The sequence below is a fragment of the Molossus molossus genome, unplaced genomic scaffold (genome assembly GCF_014108415.1).
Source record: "Molossus molossus isolate mMolMol1 unplaced genomic scaffold, mMolMol1.p scaffold_m16_p_14, whole genome shotgun sequence".
NCBI lineage: Eukaryota > Metazoa > Chordata > Mammalia > Chiroptera > Molossidae > Molossus > Molossus molossus.
Genome location: NW_023425349.1, coordinates 67,150,369 through 67,170,199, shown reverse-complemented (window position 1 = coordinate 67,170,199; position 19,831 = coordinate 67,150,369). Strand labels below are relative to the sequence as shown.

The window sequence follows — 19,831 nt, the reverse complement described above, 5'->3', positions numbered from 1 at the left end:
TCAAACCAAAGGGAAGACAGACATTCCAATTATTGGTAACCCTCTATCACTGTTGATATATCTGCCTTTTGAGAAAAAAATTTTAATGTTTTATTCCCATTAAAAATTATAAATGTTTATCTTATTTTATGTAATTATGTCACAAAATAACTTCATTTTTTGATACTCCCCAAACACATATTTTAAATGTAAAAAAATTTTAGTCTTAAATGAGCCCAAATTTTATCGTGGACTAAAATTTTAAGACATAAAATAACTGCTGAAACTGAATTTTAATCACACAGATGAATCACAACATGAATTTTAGCTCGGCATGTATTATGGATAAGTCTAGTTTTCTACAGAGAATAATCACATGTTCTAATTACCATTTTGGTTATACGCATAATTAATAATATTCTGTCTTAATGGGACACACTGAATCTTCAGACAGTTGTAAGCTTTAACTATGCACACTGCCAAACCCAACTGTCAGCTGCACTGCAAACACAAAGGAATCTTGATGTAGTGTTTTAGCATTGATAACAATATGCACAACTTTATACGTGATACAATGGAAAATTAATTGCTTTCCTTCCTTCAAAATTTTCTCCACACTAATAATTTTATATTGCTTGAATGATCATTTATCCTAAATTATACGTATTGGCAAGTTATCTTATGAGCAATAAATACATGAATGTAAATGTGACCCAAGATCCGAAGAAGAAAAAAGTGTTGTAGGACTTACCGATTGTAAACTTTCGTTTTCACGTAAACAGGCCGTGTGAAGTTCTGACTTCAGGGTTGCGATGTGACTTCGGTGGGACGTCATTTCCTTCTCTAAGGTAGCGATTCTGGAGCTTGCAAGCTGGTAGACGTCCATGAAACTTTTAATCATATTCTAAAGACATAAAAATAATGTCACATACAATTCAAATACAGCTGTCCCCAAAGGAGAATTTCCATAATTTGAAAGCAAAATCATTAAAATTTTTAAACAAACTACTTTTCATCTTTCTTTAAAATAATAAAGCTAAACCTCTCGTTTTATATTGAGAACAGTGACTATTTTAAGAAAGTTTGGAAAAAATAATTGAGACTTCTTTTCTAGACCATTTATTTAAATAAGATGTACTTTGATCTACTGTGCTTAAAATTTAGAATGCAGTTTTTAAAGACAGCACACTTATTTTCTTTGTAAAGCTAAATTCGAGTCATAATTTGACCCAAATTTTAAACTTATGGCACACAACAAATGGATATATAAGCAAAATATTTCAAAATGAGCTGAATTAGTAAAACTTTCAATCCACCTTATAAACAAATGTTTTTAAACAAAAGAAGCTGAAATAATCCTGATTTTTTAAAGTAAATAATGTCATTCCTATATTGTAAGAAAAGCATACTTACATTTATTCATATAATAGAGTGTCCTTGCATTATACCAAATATAACAAAATAAGTAATACAAACAAGTGCTGGTAACTTTTTCTCTCCCCTAAATAGTATAATATGTGGGGAATTGCTGGACCCCCGTATTACACATTAATCATATTTTATAGACTTTTTATTCTAAAGCGACCTGGAGAAAATTTTAAGTCCAGGAATACTATTACACCTTTTTAAAATGTCTTTCAAAATACTGCAAACAGCAAAATAAAATCAAACATTTCTGACACATTCAAATTTAATGCTATATTATTTACAATAAAAAAATGTTCCAGCCACAGTCACAATTTAGTACAATGGTAAACAGACCGAGGATTTCCAAATTACATTTAATCTGAAGAGTCTAATTTGCATAAGCTTTGAAAAACTACATTTGAGCAGGTCTGAATGCATATGAAGTAATAATTTGGTGAAAAAGGTAAGCATCAACACACAGCGTCTGAGAAACAGAAGTAGGTTAGTATTTATAGGTAAGAGTAAAAAACTTCATACCTTTTGCCATGTAAATTCCTACTTTTCCTCAAAAATCCAGTTCAGACACTGGATTTTCGAGAAGCCTCTTTCGAACCCAAAGGCAGTACTGACTTTTGCTCTGGTTCTCTGTAAGTCCTTTATGCTTGCTTCTACTTTTACATGTATTGCTTTAGCAGAAATATATTAGTTTACATGTTTATCTTGACTAGACTAAGAAGCTCCTGAAACCAGATACTGTGCCTAATCATCTCTATATCTTCAGGGATGATAGTGGTCCATGCTGAGCCCTTGCTTGAATGAATGAATGAATGAATGAATGAATGAATGAATGAATGAATGAGTGACATGAAAAAACACAAGTTGAAGCCACATGTTGGCATAAAATACCTTATAGGAAAAACACTAGGATATTTGGAAAAATATAATCTTAATATTCTAATGAAAAAGTATTAATCATACTTTGTTCAAGTTCAAAAAGTAAACAAACTCATAGCTGTAGGCAGAAGAGGGCAGAGTACACAAAAGTGAATTCTGTCACCCGACACTGACTCAGCATGGCATGACCTCACGTTTGGAGACATCTTACACATCCTAACCTACCTTACTTTGAGTAAGTTCAAGGTAAGCTTGTAACTAATACTAACACAAAAATATTTCCCTAGGTTTCAAAAGTATGTAAAAATCAGAAACTATAAAATCAGATCAGTTTCCTCCTATGCCAAGTCTCTCTCCTCTCTTAGAAATTCATTCATCTTCTCCACAGAGATAATAGACCAGGAATGACCAATCCTTTTTCTTTTTTTATCCTCTCTCTACCACTTACTAGGCTTTATGTTGTTGGGCAATTGCACGGCATATCTCTGAGTCCATCTCCCCCCTCCATGAAATGGGAAGGAGAGTCATTTTCTTGCCTGTTTCCAAAACTATTGCAAGGCTCAGATCATTAAAAATCTAATGCAGGTTGAAGAAAGATCTCTTACCCTTTGAGACGACATGGAGGGACCTGGAGAGTATTATGCTAAGCAAAACAAGCCAAGCAGAGAAAGAAAAATATCACATGATCTCACTTATTTGTGAAATATAATGAACTAAACAAACTGCTGAACAAAATTAACCCAGAGACATACAGGTGGGTACAGACTGACAAGCCTCAGAGGAGGGGGGGGGGGTTGGGGGAAGAAGAGATAAACCACAGAACTCACATGCATGTATGCATGACCAATGAACATAGACAACAAAGCTGGGGATGGGGCGGGGGGGGGGAAGGGGAGGATGGTGTCATTGGGGGAAAAATGAGAAACATCTGTAACAAAAACAAATTAATAAATAAAAAATAAATACATTAAAAAAATAATAAAGAAAGAAAGAAAGAAAAATGGTGGTGGAGTGAATGGAAGCTACACAGACAATCTCCCAGGACCAAACAAGAATTACCACTAAAATAAAGCAAATCGTCAAAAAAAAAAAAGTAGCAAGAAAGGACCATATAACCAGGGACACTGGTAGGATTGCAGAGGCGCGAGAGGGTGGCAGGCTGGGAGCCCACAGACAGCAGCAGTCTTAGCTGTGAGCAGTGCCATTGGGGTTAAAATCCCAAGCCCGCTCCACAGTGCAGAGGACCAGAGCACTGAATTGGCTACAGTCACTCACCTGGGGCTCTGGCAGAGGGAGGGCTCTGGAATGGAACTCTGTGGGGATATCCAGGATTTAGAGGGCACTCTAAGTTTTGGCTGAGTCATGGCCACAAAGGCCAGTGGGCAACTTGCTCCTTCCCAGAGCTGTGGGGAAAACCAGCAGCCCTTCCCTCAAAGATTCAGCCCCTTACAGGTGAGCCGAAGAAATGCAAATCGAGGTTCATTAACAACCAGCATCTGTCCCACCCTCTGGAAATCCTCTTACACAGAATACCAGAGGGCTACATTCCAATGGCCCTGAGTAACTGAGACTAATAGCCTCCAGGCAAAAAAGCTAAAGGACAACTGAACCTTTCTTGGGCTTGCAAATATACCCAGGAAAGTAAGACTTGACAGTGGTGTTTAACGTGGGTCCTCCCACACTCATCCAAACCCAGCAGTGGGAGCCACAAAGAGCAGAACACCAACACCTTCAGGAAAAATTTTGCAGGTTCCAAAACCCACTGAGATAGCCAAAATGGTGAAACAAAGAAACAAATCCCAAATGAAAGAACAAGAGAACTCTATTGAAGATGAGATAAATGAAATGTAGTTAAGCAAGTTATCAGAGGTAGAGTTCAGAGGAATGATCTTGAGGAAACTCAACAGCATGAGTAAGGACATCAACACCATGATTAGAGATATAAAAATAATGAAAAACAACCAATTGGAAATGAAAAACCACCAAGAAGAAATGAAGAATGACATAGCAGAAATAAAGAACACATTGGAAGAACTAACCTGCAGAGTAGAGGAAGCTGAGGACCCGATCAGTGAATTAGAAGACAGGGTGGAAAAACTCAACCAATCAGAAAACCAAAAGGAAAAAACAATTACAAAACAGGAACACAGCTTAAAAGAACTGTGGGACCACTGGAAACATAATAACATTCGCATCATAGGAGTCCCCAAAGAAGAAGAAAATGAGCAAGGATTAGAGAATATATTTGAAGAAATAGTGACAGAAAACTTTCCTAATTTGGTGAAGGAAGAAGGCATTCAAGTTCAAGAAGCACAGAGAGCCCCAAGTAAGAAGAACCCAAACAGGCCCACACCAAGATTCATAATAATTAAAATACCAAAAATTAAAGACAAAGAGAGAATCCTAAAGGCAGCAAGAGATAAGCAACAGGTTACCTGCAAAGGAACCCCCATAAGGCTATCAGCTGAGTTCTCAAAAGAAACACTACAGGCCAGAAGGGAATGGCATGGGGTAATCAAGGTCATGAAAAACAAGGATCTGAATCCAAGACTACTCTACCCAGCAAGGCTATCATTCAAAATAGAAGGTGAAATAAAGAGCTTCCCAGACCAAAAAAATGTCTAAAGGAATATATTAGCACCAAACCAGCACTGCAAGAAATGTTAAAAGGATTCCTGTAATTAGTAGAAGAAATAGGAAGAAAAATAGAACCACACTAAACAAAAATGGCAATAAATAAGTACATATCAATAATCACCTTAAATGTAAATGCTTTGAATGCTCTGATAAAAAGACACAGAGTAGCTGACTAGATAAGAAAGCATGCCTCACATATATGTTGTTTACAAGAGACCCACCTCAGAATAAAAGACTCACATAGGTTGAAAGTGAAGGGATGGAAAAAAATCTTCCAACTAAACAGAAAGGAAAAAACAGCTGGGGTAGCAATACTCATATCTGATAAAATAGATTTCAAAATGAAGGCCAGAACTAGAGACAAAAAAGGCCACTACATAATATTGAAAGGATCTATCCAACAGGAAGATATAACCTTGATAAACATATATGTACTCAACATAGGAGCACCAAAATATATTAAAAATCTTCTGGAGGACTTCAAAGGAGAAATCAATAGCAGGGGACTTCAACACCCTGCTGACATCACTGGATGGATCCTCTAGACAAAAAATTAACAAGGAAACAGAGACTCTAAGAGAAGTGCTAGATCAAAGGATTTAATAGATGTCTACAGAGAATTACACCCCAAAACTGCAGAATGCACATTCTTTTCAAGTGCACATGGAACATTCTCAAAGATAGACCACATGTTAGGGCACAAACTAAGTCTCTACAAGTTCAAGAAGATTGAAATCATATCAAGCATCTTCTCAGATCACAATGGCATAAAACTAGAACTCAATTACAACAAGAACATGCAAAGACATTGGAACACATGGAGGCTAAATAGCATGTTATTGAACACTAAATGGGTTACCATGAAGATCAAGAAAGAAATTAAAAACTTCCTGGAAACCAATGACAATGAACACAAAACAACACTAAATCTATGGGATGCAGTGAAAGAAGTTCTGAGAGGGAAGTCCATAGCACTATAGGCCTCAAGAAACAAGAAAAATTTTTTAGTTGACTCGCTAACCTCACAACTTAAAGAACTAGCAAGCAAACAAAAAGAAAACCCCAGAGCAAGTAAAAGGAAGAAAATAGTAAAGAGCAGAGCAGAAATAAACAACATGGAGACCAAAAAAACAATTCAAAATATCAATGAAACAAAAAGCTATTTTTTTGTTTTTGTTTTTTGGTACGTGCCCCTAGCGGGAACCGAACCTGGAACTCTCCGGTACAGAGGCCGATGCTCCTACCACTGAGTCAAACCGGCCAGGATTAGAGCTGGTTATTTGAAAAGATAAACAAGATCGATGGACCCTTAGCTAGACTCACCAAGAAACAAAGAGAACCCAAATACACAAAATCAGAAATGAAAGAGGAGAAATAACTGATACCACAGAAATACAAAGGATTATTAACAAATACTATGAACAATTATACAGCAACAAATTGGACAATCTAAGCGAAATGGACACATTTCTAGAAACACACAGTCTCCCAAAACTGGGAAGAGATAGAAAACTTGAACAGACCAATAACAACTAAAGAAATTGAAGATGTGATCAAGACTCTCCCAGCAAACAAAAGCCCAGGCCCGGACAGCTTCATGGGGAAATTTTACTGAGCATTCAAAGAACTAACACCCATTCTCCTCAAACTATTCCTAAAAATTCAAGAAGTAGGAAGACTTCCAAACTTGTTTTATGAGGCCAGAATTATTCTAATTCCAAAACCAGAAAAAGACACTACAAAGAAAGAAAACTACAGGCCAATATCTCTGATGAATACAGATGTCAAAATCCTGAACAAAATACTAGCAAATCAGATCCAGCAATATATCAAAAAAATTATTCACCATGACCAAGTAGGATTCATACCAGGGACGCAAGGCTGGTACAATATTTGCAAATCAATAAACGTGATACACCACATTAACAAAGTAAAAGATAAAAATCATATCATATCAATAGATGCTAAATAGCATTCGACAAAATCCAGCACCCATTTCTGATAAAAACGCTCAGAAATTTGGAAATAGAGGGATCATATCTTGACATAATAAAGGCCATATATGAACAACCTACATCCCAACATCATACACAATGGGCAAAAATTAAAAGCATTTCCCTTAAGAACAAAAACAAGAAAAGGATGCCCACTTTCACCACTCTTATTTAACATAGTACCGGAAGTCTTAGCCACAGCAATCAAACATAAAGAAATAAAAGGGATCCAGCCCTGGCCGGTTTGGCTCAGCGGTTAGAGCGTCGGCCTGCGGTACAGAGAGACCCGGGTTCAGTTCCCGCTAAGGGCACGTACCTCGGTTGCAGTTTGTCCCTGGCCCTGGTTGGTCGTGCGGGTGGCAGCCACTCGATGTGTCCCTTCACGTTGATATTTCTCTCTCTCTCTCCCTTGCTCTCTCTCCCTCCCACTCTATCTGTACAAAAAATGGAAAAATAGCCTCGGGTGAGGATAAAAAAATAAATAAATAAAAGGGATCCAAATTGGAAAGGAGGAAGTGAAACTGTCATTATTCGCAGACGACATGGTATTATACATAGAAACCCCTAAAGACTCCATCAAAAATCCACTAGACTTAATAAATGAATTTGGCAAAGTAGCAGGATACAAAATTAACATCAAGAAATCAATGGCATTCTTATACACCAATGATGAACTCACAAAAAGAAAAACTAAAAAAACAATCCCATTTACCATTGCAGCAAAACAATTAAGATATCTAGGAATAAACTTAAGTAAAAAAGTAAAGGGCCTATTGTAGAAAACTACAGGACATTAAAAAAGTAATAGAGGAAGATACAAAAAAGTGGAAGCACATACCTTGTTCATGGATTGGAAGAATTAACATCATTAAAATGTCCATACTACCCAAAGCAATCCATAGATTCAATTCAATACCCATCAAAATACCAATGACATACTTCACAGAACTAGAACAAACACTTCAAAAGTTCATATGGAACAAAAAAAAAGACCCTGAATAGCCACAGCAATCTTGAAAACAAAGGACAAAGTAGGCGGGATCATAATATCAGATATCGAGTTATACTACAAAGCTACTGTAATCAACAGCCTGGTATTGACACAAGAACAGGCACATAGATCAATGGAATAGAACAGAGAACCCAGAAATTGACCCAAAACATTATGCTCAATTAATATTCAACAAAGGTGGCAAGAGCATACAATGGAGTAAAGACAGCCTCAGGAATAAATGGTGGTGGGAAAATTGGACAGCTACCTGCAAAAAAATGAAACTAGACCATCAACTTACACCATACACAAGAATAAACTCAACATGGATAAAATACTTAAAGGTGACTCGTGAATCCATAAAAATCCTAAAAGAAAATGTAGGCAACAAAATTTCGAACATCATACCCAGCAGAATGTTCACTGATACATCACCTAAGGCAACAGAAACAAAGGAGAAAATGAGCACATGGGACTACAGCAAACTAAAAGGCGTCTACACAGCAAAAGAAACAACCATCAAAATGGAAAGGCAACCCACTGTACGGGAGAACATCATTGCCAATGATATATCAGATAAAGGGTTAATTTCCAATATATAGAGAGTGCTCATACAACTCAACAAAAGGAAGACAACAAACCCAATTAAAAAATGGGCAGAGGAGCTAAACAGACACCTCTCCAAACAGGACGCACAAATGGCCAAGAGACATATGAAGAAATGCTCAACATCACTAATCATCAGAGAGATGCAAATTAAAACAACAATGAGGTATCACCTCACACCTGTCAGAATGGCCGCCATCAACAAATCATCAAACAACAAGTGTTGGCGAGGGTGTGGAGAAAAGGGGACTCTAGTGCACTGCTGGTGGGAATGCAGACTGGTGCAGCCACTATGGAAAACAATATGGAGTTACCTCAAAAAATTAAAAATTGAACTTCCATTTGACCCAGTGATCCCACTTCTAGGAATATACCCTAAGAAGCCTGAAACACCAATCAGGAAGAATACATGTACCCCCATGTTCATAGCAGCACTATTTACAATAGCTAAGATCTGGAAACAGCCCAAGTGTCCATCAGTAGACGAATGGATAAAAAAACAGTGGTACATATACACAATGGAGTACTATGCAGCTGTAAGAAAGAAAGATCTCTTATACTTTGAGATGACATGGAGAGAACTGGAAAGTATTATCCTAAGTGAAATAAGCCAAGCAGAAAAAGACAAATACCACATGATCTCACTTATATACGGAATATAATGAACATAACAGTCTGGGGAATACGGTAGACCCAGAAACATGGAAGTAGGGCACATACTGACATCCCTCAGAAGAGGGGGTGGGGGGTGAGAAGAAATAAACCACAGAACTTATATGCATGTATGCATGACCAATGGACATGGACAACAAAGCCGGGGACAGGGTGGGGGGGATGGTGAGGGGGGTCCCAATGGGGTAAAAAAGGAGAAACATCTATAACAAAATAAATAAATAGATAAATAAATAAATATAAAAATTAAAAAGTAATAATAATCCCATAATTGACACTCACATTCAAGAGTACTCTGTAGCACTTTTTTACAAGAAAAACAGCAAATCTTGTATAGATTTTAAAAACTACTTCTCATCTTATTGTAAACTACTGTAAAGATTACACTATGTAAGATAATTAGTCCATAAATTCATTTATCCACACAGGATACATAGCAGTTCATGTTGAAATACAAATAAAGGAAATAAATGAGTAAAGATGCCACTCTCGGCCCCTCTGCATCATGAAATCCTTCCACCTTTCCCTTAACATACTTGCAGAAAACATTAAAGCCTAAACACTGGACCAAGTGAAGACACCAGTGCAAACCCATACCACAGAATAAAAATTTGATTTCTTACTTTATTTTAAAAAGGAGCATCTATTTTCTTGCATACCCACTAGAATATACTCAGTCTCCAAAGTGAATTAAAATGGGAAAAAACACATATAGATTTTATTTTATATTATATTTAGTTACTTTAATAGTCTTTATTTTTTAGAGCAGTTTTAGGTTCACAGAGAAAAATTGAGCAGAAAGTTCCCATATACCCTATGCCCACTACACACCCAAAGCTCCCTCCCCATCCACATCCTGCACCAGAGTGGTACTGTTGTTACAACTGATGAACCTGTATTGACATATCACCCAAAACTCACAGATTATACTAGGGCTGACTCTTATTGTTGTACATTCTATGGGTTTTGACAAATATATAATGACGTTATATATTACATTATCATACCGAATAGTTTCACTGCCTGAAAAATCCTCTGGGTCCACCTATTCATACCTCCCTCCCCTCAACCCCTGGTAATCACTGATCTTATTACTGTTTCCATAGTTTTTATATTAAACTTTCTAATTTTTCTCTCCAAAATCTTTTAAAACTTTCTCTTTTTTCTATGTTTTATGTTGTAGAGCTTGTTTAACAATAACATATGTATATAAGTTTTAAAGGACTAAATATACATATATCGGGGATGCTGCTCAGAAATGAGTGAGCAATGAAGTTTGGAGAGCACTCCTCTGCATCCCTGGGTGACTAGCCGGGGGAGTACAGCCCTGAGCTGGTCAGCTCCTCCCTCCTGGTGCTGAGGAAGGAGGCAGCAGCTGGGTTTGTCCCCAGAGACTAAAGCAGTGAGTGAGAACCTAGAATCAAGAGCCTCCGCATCCAGAAGACAATCTACAGCTCACAATGCCTGGTACCACGTGTGTCCCCTTTCTTCACCTCATGTCCAGATGTCAGCCCCAATAACCACAACCTCAGCTGCATAAGCACAGACGCTTCCCCCCACTCTAGGATATCAAAATCTGTATTGCTGCACATTACCAATTGAATGGCTTAACACAACACAAATTTAGTACCTCACAGTTTCCATAGACCTAGCACGGATTAGCTGGGTCCTCTACTCAGGGTCTCACCTGGCTGGAATCAAAGTGTCAACTAGAGCTGTGATCTCACTTGAGACTCAGGGTTGTCTTCCAAGTTGTTGGTAGAATTTAGTTCCTTAAGGTTCTAAAGGGAAGGTCGCCATCCTTCTTGTTGGCTGTCAACCAGGGTCACTTTCAACTTCTAAAGACTGCCCCCAGGTCCTTGCCACGTAGACCCCTCCCTTCTCGGCACAGCTGTTTCCTTTTTCTCAGGCCAGCAGGAGAGCATCTCTCCAACACTTCACCTTCTTTTAAGAGGCAATTCTTTTTTTTATATTAATTTATTTTTGTTACAGATGTTTCTCCTTTTTTTTCCCCATTGACACCCTCCTCCCCACCACCCCTATCCCGTCCCCAGCTTTGCTGTCTGTGTCCATTGGTTATGCGTACGTGTATATAAGTTCTGTGGTTTATCTCTTCCCTCCCCCCAAAGGCAATTCTAATTAGGTCAGGTCCATCCAGGATAATTGTATATATACTGGTCTTGCCCACCCTCAAGAGGAGGAAATTCATTACACAGTACATCGGGGGGAAGGGTCTCGTGGGCCATGTTAGAACTCTGACCTAGACCATGTGCCTTAACAAAAATTAACTCAAAATTGATCACAGATTTAAATGTAAAACATAAAAACTAGAAAAGTTTTAGAAGAAAATGTGGAAAAAATCTTTGGCATCTAGGGCTTGATGAAAAGTTCCAAGACATGATACCAAAAGCATAATCATAAAAGAAAAAAAATTAATAAATTGAACTTCATCAAAATTTAAAACTTTTGCTCTACAAAAGATCCTGTTACAAAGATTGAAAAATAAGCTATAGACAGGGGAAATATCTGCAATATAGACCCAGTCTACAACTCAGACACCTGTCTACATCTGCTCACTGACTGTCACAGCAACACCAGGTATTCTGGGGCTACAGCATGACCTGTAACCTCAAAGGAGTCAATGCAGTCTGCGGGTCATATGCACTCAGTTCAACTTTCCACTCAAAGTCAATCCCACATCTGCCCCCAAGTACACCAAGGAGGAAGGTGAACTCCACACACTACCACCAGGCATCATCAAATGAATAGGAAAGTGTGGGAGTCAATAAAACCTAGGCTTGATCACCTTTGCCCAAAGGTATTCTCACTTCCTCTGTAGTTCCCATGATCTCAGGCTTGCCTAGACCCCAGTTCTAACAACAGTTACTATGTACCAGATAGCACGTGATGAGCTTTGCATACATATTGTTCTAATTCTAGCAATAATCCTGTAAGACTCATATTATCTCTACTTTACAGATTAGAAACTGAAGCTCATTGATGCTACTAAGTACCTTGCCCAAGGTCACCTAGCTAATAAAGAATGGAACTGGGATTCAAGTTCATGTCTGTCCAGTTCTAAAGCTCAATCCCATTCTATGTGTTGCAAGTTTTCTGGTTTGTTTTGGATTGGTTTAGTGTTATATATATATATATATATATATATATATGTATAAATTTATTTTTTTACTTTGTTTGTTTTGGGCCATCTATCATATAGTTTCTCAGTGAAGTCAGCAGAATTAATCTAAACTTTCCAAGTTTCATAAAATTGCACAGCTAGTCTATCATAACACTCATATAAGTGTCCATTTAATCCATGTTCTCTCTTCTATTGACTGAAAATGTTACAAAAGCAAAGCCATCTTTCATTTTGCTGTGAAACCAGGATTTTCAAAGATCTCAAACTCAATTATTATACAACATTGACTCTGAGCTACCAGTTTGTGTTTATATAATAAGAAAATATTTACTTCAAGTAAAAGAACTTCAAATGATATTTTCTTGGGGATTTCATTCATTCTGTAGAATGGGCTCAATAAATATTTGTAATAAATTAATGTATCTCTATTCTACCCAAATATGTCACATACGTATTTCTACATTTACCTCAAAATAGCTTTTGATTCTAGAAAAACATAATTTGAAAGAAAGCTGTAAGGTTATTTTAATGAGAAAATTTTAAATTAAGCTTACAAATTATAGCAAATCTATGATCCATGCAACAGACTTAAAAAAGAGAAAATTTGGAAAACAATTTCTAGTGTATTTAATTGATGTACACCTATGAAATGACAGCTGCCTGACTTAAGAACCTGACATCACCAGTGAAGACTTTAGAAGCAAGATACCAAGACAGTGATGTCCCAAATCCTACCCTCACAGGATTAGTTCATCTGATGAATTTGTATGTATATGTAGAAGGAATGGAATTCCAAGAAGTTATATTTCATTTCCACTTTACCTACTAAGATTGGAGAAGACTTTTATCTTGCCATATCTGGGAATTTTTCTGGCAGAAAAATGACCTTTCCTTTATATAAAAACTAGTGTTTTGGTGAACCAGGTTTTCCCCCCCATCCTCTCTCATACAAAATGTTTTCCCATTTCCGGGCAGCCCATTTTTGACCCTGGATGTCCTGGGGGTTTGTGTGCAGTATAAGAGTTGCCATTTTCTTTAGACACCGGTCCAGCCCACTGCTGTCCACTTAAGATTGTGCGTTCCTATGTACTTAGTAAAAGGCATGGTTAAAAACAGGTGTAACTAGATATTTAATGCATTGTGCATACAGATACTGAAATGCCTTTCAGTGTTGATGGTGACAATGATAAGGATAGTAAATTCCCAGGTTACTAGATGGAAAAATTCAGTTGCAAATGTACAACCCCCTTGGTCAAGCACAACTGAAGACAAAGTAGATGCGATGTTGTACATAGTTCAGGTATGGTTTTGTTGGTGTTATTTTATAAAAGAAAAAATAATAATCAGCCCTGGCCGGTTTGGCTCAGCGGTTAGAGCATCAGCCTGCGGTCCGGAGAGACCCGGGTTTGGTTCCCGCTAAGGGCATGTACCCCGGTTGCAGTTTGTCCCCGGCCCTGGTTGGTAGTGCGGGTGGCAGCCACTCGATGTGTCCCTTTCACATCGATGTTTCTCTCTCTCTCTCTGTTCCTCTCTCTCCCTCCCACTCTGTCTGTACAAGAAATGGAAAAATGTCCTCGGATGAGGATTAAAAATAATAATAATAATAATAATCAAAGTTCATTTATGCCTGTCGTCATTTGAAATGGCCCTGGACTTGACTTATCCCATCACTTAAAATTTTTACTGGCACCACTCTGAAGGATGTAAATATAGTAGCTTTTTAGGTATGAGAAGGAGCCTCATGGGAAACCATATTCAGAAGAGTTGCAGAATACTTTTGTAGCAGATTTTTTAAATGATGTTTTCTTTGTGTTATGTTTAGACTCTAAACTTTTTTCAGACCTCCACTCAATCATGGTATATACCAAGACCAACTCTTTTTCTAATATGTTATTTCCAATCAGAATTGAATCAAGGCCAATCCTGAGGCTAAATGCAGCTTCTAGGTTGATGATGATTACTGCTCTTATTATGTTAAAGGCCACTATAAAGAAAGATCAAAGGGATTAAAAATGACGTGTTGGTTTCCTACAAGAATATGAAATATTCCTACAAAATAAACAGTGACTGGGGAAAAAAATTCCTCTTGAGAACTATTGCATATGGACATGAAGCCATATAAAGGAAAAGCGATCTTAGAGAATTCTAAGAGGAATGAATTTTTCAGAAGATACTAGTAAATCAATAATAAGAATAGTAACAAGGAAAAAGAGAAAGAGGAGAAACTACCTTGCTTTAGGACTTAAAAATCTAAGCAATATACAAAATGTTCATCACATGTTGAATTATAGAATCAGCCCTGCATTTATGAATGTGTTCCAAAACGAAGCCTGATAAAGGAAGAGTCGTTTAGTTAGCGAGTATAGTTACCATCTCTTGAGCACCTACTATGTCCTGACATGACCTGCAATTTGATAGTGGAAATTATTAGACTGCTTTGGATTCTACTGACACAGAGATAAGATCTAGTATGGTATGAGGGTACAGATGAATTTTTGGATTCACTGTGATGGTATGAGCTGGAATTCAGGCAATCTAGCTTTGTCCGAATGTCAGTATCAGAACACATGGCACTGATAAGTGAAAATACTTTTGATACTTAAGAGTACACTCCCTGGATACCAGTTACTTTGATTATTCTCTAATTCTTATCAAATAATAGATATACCTGTGCAGGGTGATTTAGACTCCTTAGCCCAAAGAATGGTAATTTCTAGTTATACTAAATAAAGTATATACAAATCTGAGCACAGTCTTTTTTCTGTGGCAACATGCATAATCTCTCATCTTTATACTGTCCTTGCAAAATAGGAATTATTTAGCATAATTTTACATATAAAGCTACGGAGGCTCAGAGTCCATAAACAGCTTTCGTAACAGCACATTGCTATAAGTGGCACAACTGGAATCAGGGTCCATCTGACTCAAAAGTCCTTGCTTTTTTCCTAATACACACGCAGTTCTGCCTTTTAAAAAGCCCACAGTAGAGCGCTGGCCAGTGTAGCCCAGTTGGCTGGAGCATCATCCTGTGCACTGAAGGTTGCCGGTTTGATTTTCAGTCAAGACACATGCCAGGGTTGTGGGTTTAATCCCTGGTAACGGGGTGTGCAGGAGGTAACCAATCCACGTTTTTCTCACACATTCTCTCTCTCTCTCTCTCTCTCTCTCTCTCTCTCTCTCTCTCTCTCTCTTCCTCTCTCTAAAATCAGTAAAACATATCCTCATGTGAGGATTAAAAAAAATAAACAAAAATAAATTTAAAAAAGACATATGCCTGGCCAGTGTGGCTCAGTGGTTGAGCGTCAACCCATGCCCCAAGAGGTCGCCAGTTCGATTCCTGGGTCAGGAAACGTGCCAAGGTTGTGGGCCCGATCCCCAGTAGGGGGCATGCAGGAGGCAGCCCATTGATGTTCTCTCTCATCAATGTTTCTATCTCTCTCTCCTTCTCCCTTCCTCTCTCTAATATCAGTAAAGAAAAAATAAAATAAAAATAAATAAATTTAGTGGTAGGGGGCACACAGAAAGCAGCCAATCATTGATTCTCTCTCATCAATTTTTCTATCCCTCCCTTGCTCCCTCTATAAAATCAATTTTAAAAATATTTTAAAATAATAATAAAAATAAATAAAAAGGCCACTGCAGAGAAAACATCAGTTCATTCATTAATGTATTCAACACATTATTGAGTTCTTCATTTATGTTCCAGGGACTGAAGATACACACATAAAGAAGACCAAGCCCCTTCCTCATGAATCTTACATTCTAGGGAGAGAGATATTAGACACATATATATTTTTTAAATATGTTTTTATTGATTTTTAAGGGAGAGAGATAGAAACATTGATAGGAGAGAGGAACATCGATTGGCTTCCCCCTGCACGCCTTGTACCCGGGCATGTGCCCTGACTGGGAATTGAACCAGGACCTCCAAGTACATGGGATGATGCTCAATCCACTGAGCCACACCAGCTGGGCTAGACACATAGATTAGGTCTTGTGCTACGAAGGAAAATAATGCAGGGTGACAGCTATAAAGTGTGAAGAGAGAAGGTTGGTTATTTTAGTTACTGATGAGAGAAGGCTTCCATGACATGACATTTAAGCAAAGACATGAACAAAGTGAAGGACTGAGCTTCATGAAGACCTGGCATAAGGCGTGCCAAGTAAAGGGACCAGGAAGCACAAAGCCTCAGAAATAGGGCTGTGCTTGGTGTGTTCAAGTTACAGCAGAAAGGTCAGTATTGCTATATACACACTGCTATCTACTCAGTGAATGAACTGAAGGGTGTTGGAAGATGATGCTGGAAAGAGGCAAGGCCCAGGTCATGAAGAGCCCAAGGCCGAGATGAGAAGTGTGGGGTGTATCTGAAGGGTGACGGAATGCCATTTAGCTGTATATGAAGAAAGGAATGGCAAGTTCTGATTCACATTTTTTAAGTTGGAAAAGTAATACAGTTTTAAATTTCATATTGAAACTGAGTGGATAAGCAAAGAACGTATATGCATACATGTACAACCAATTGGCACGGACACCAGGCTAGGGAAGGCAGAAGGGGAGCGGGAATGGGAAGGAGACGGTCGATGGGAAAGAAAAGGGAGACATCTGTAATACTTTCAACAATAAAAAAAAGAAAAGAAACTGAGTGCGTAAAACAGATTGTCTACTTTACAAAGCCAAATGCCTCTTCTTGTTTTAAAACAAATTGCTTTTGGAGGAGGATGTACGTAAAAGAGGTTAGTGATCATTTGGGCCCTCTCTGATCTTTCCCAAAGGCTCCTACTATACACGCTGGCGCTTGGTGGTTACTGTATTTGTGCTTGTTCCTCTTGTATTAGAAACTAACATCTCGCCCTGGCCAGTTTGGCTCAGCGGTTAGAGCGTCGGCCTGCGGTCCGCAGAGACCCGGGTTCGGTTCCCGCTAAGGGCACGTACTTCGGTTGCAGTTTGTCCCCGGCCCTGGTTGGTCGTGCGGGTGGCAGCCACTCGATGTGTCCCTTCACATCGATGTTTCTCTCTCTCTCTCCCTTCCTCTCTCTCCCTCCCACTCTATCTGTACAAAAAATGGAAAAATGTCCTCGGGTGAGGATAAAAAAAAAAAAAAAAAAAAAAAAAGAAACTAACATCTGAGGTTCTTTTTATTATTATTATTCCTCCTCCTTGCATGCACATTTGTCCTCTGTCATCTCAATTATCTGTCAAGCACAGGGCTGGACACATACTTGTTCAGCTTGATGAAATTAACAACATATAATATTGGTATGATTCTTCACTTCAGGGTTAGAGAGACTTTCAATCTCTGTAGCAGTGTGGACTATACTGAGAGTGCCTATTTAACCACTTCAAAAGATATCTGGGGCTTAACAGACGGCACTTTATATTCCAACGATCTCTTTCTGATTTACACTTGTTGGAGAATGAACAAAGTGATAACCAGCACTTCCCATTTCTCTGTTCCATAATCAACCTACAAAGATCCAACTGCTTTAATCCAACTTGATAGTACACCAAAGACACATCCTAATTTTGATCTTTTGAGGGTTCAGTATGCAAACTATCTTAAAGGAGTGCTGTTAATACAAAGAGGAAAGTTATAGAAATAAATGACTTACAAGCTGAGAGAGTTGTTCACTACCAAAGAAAATCTGCTCAGTCCATCATCTCAGCACCCACACCTTCAGAAAGTGCACTCGATCTGAGCCACTGACGCAGGGCAATATATCCGCCGTCTACACAGTGCTGAATGCTTTCCCTTTCCTCTTTTCACATAAAACTCTTAGCTTTGCTTATGAATTTCATCAGAGGACATCCATAATTGGCATCTTTACATTAATTTAAACAAAGGTGCTAAAAAGTCATTTAGCTGCAATTATAAGAATTTGATGCACTTGTTTTTGGTTTCATTATATCCAATATGAACAATTTCAATACAACTCAAGAAAAGCTAATCAGTGAAGAGAGAAATTGTGGCATGCCTTTATTAAAAGCTAATTGTTATTACCATGATTCCATTGTGATTCTGACACACCAGACTGGCTTGGTCAGGGTCGCCTACTTCAATAGTCTTTATACTCTGTACTGTACAACAAAACTCAGTGAAGTATGGTAAACTACATCTCTGAAAAATACTGTTACTAGAGTGTTTGAAGGACAAATTGGTTCTACGGTGCTTTCTGATATTCAACTAAATCAATGAACTTCCTTTTTGCACATTACAAAGGAACAAATAAGATTTCCATGAAATCCCAGAGAGACCATAGTTTATTCACAGTATCAGAGCTTCGGTTCCTATCAACCATTTAGTTCAACCTCCATTTGCAAACGAGGAATCCTAACATTTGCAAATGGGGGTTGAACTAAATGGGCTAACTAAAGGCTGAGACTCAAACCCAGATACTTCCCATCTCTATTTTCTGAGAATCACATTTATAGAAAAGGGAAATGTATCTACATAACCTTCAAGGCCACTCAAACACCACCTTCTCTCTGAAGCCTCCCCTATTTTTCCCAGCAAGAACTTCATTCTCCTCCAAAAGGCAGGCTCCAAAAGTGGTACTTTACCTAGACTTCCTACAAGCTTCCCATGTCAGATTACTCGGAAAGCTCCTATCTCCCTCCCAAAGATGTTAGAGTCACCTCTGTCCCCAGAGCTTAGCACAATACCTTGAACTTGGCAGGTGCTCAGTATGTCACTGGATGGTGTTAGCAACATCCAAACCTATATGATCAAGAGAGCTGGCCATTTTATTTTTTTTAAAACCAATTTCCTGGCTCACATTTAATCTTTAAATGCTCTCAAATTACATTTTTATTTTTCCTCTAGAATAAGTGGAAAACTTTGAAGCAAAGGACATTGTGGTTCCTAAGCCTCTTATGGATTCACAGGAGTCAGGAATATGAACAACCAGGACCTTGGGCTCCCGAGTGACCTTGTTCTCCTTACTGGTATCTCTCTGGATACCAGGAGACTGCTTCTCCAGACCCCTTAAGAGTCTGCATTACCTTCTCTAATGGGAACAAATTAGAAGGACAGGTAAAAAAAAAAGATTAGCAGATTAAGTGACAAGGAATTTCACCCATTCTGCTTTCAGGATATAAATTAGGAGGGAGCCCCCAAAAATGTCTTGGAGGATTTCTACTCACATAGAACAAAACTGTGCCTTTAGTTTGCAAACAGGTATGAGACTCAAGCAAAATAAAGCCTATTGGAGTCATAGCTGATCTGCATACAACATAACTACTGAAGTGAGTTTTCAGGTGGCACAAACTGGTACACAATTCCTTTACGACCCAAAACAAAAAAAGCAAGAGATACTAGACATTGCATTTAAATTTCACTCAAAAATACCATCCCACAGGCTGAACATGCCTCACTACAAGAAAACAAAGGCTCGAATTAAAGCAATAATGTTATTTGTGTGGAATCTTTTAGAAAGCCGATACAACCCTCATTTGAACCTTGGAACCAGATGAGTTTTGGAGCTCAGGATTTTTTGCATCTGGGAAATACG

The 19,831-nt window shown here is 38.1% G+C and overlaps 1 protein-coding gene across 9 annotated transcripts in view; it reads right to left on the bottom strand.

The window, feature by feature from the left end:
* The window catches only part of CCDC171 (coiled-coil domain containing 171), a 340,065-nt gene that overhangs the window by 44,067 nt on the left and 276,167 nt on the right, over positions 1 to 19,831 (bottom strand). For all 9 annotated transcript variants that reach the window (XM_036260954.1, XM_036260955.1, XM_036260953.1 and 6 more), the window contains one exon: positions 731 to 883. In XM_036260954.1, the coding sequence (XP_036116847.1) occupies positions 731 to 883 (153 nt within the window). The remainder of the gene's footprint in view (positions 1 to 730; positions 884 to 19,831) is intronic.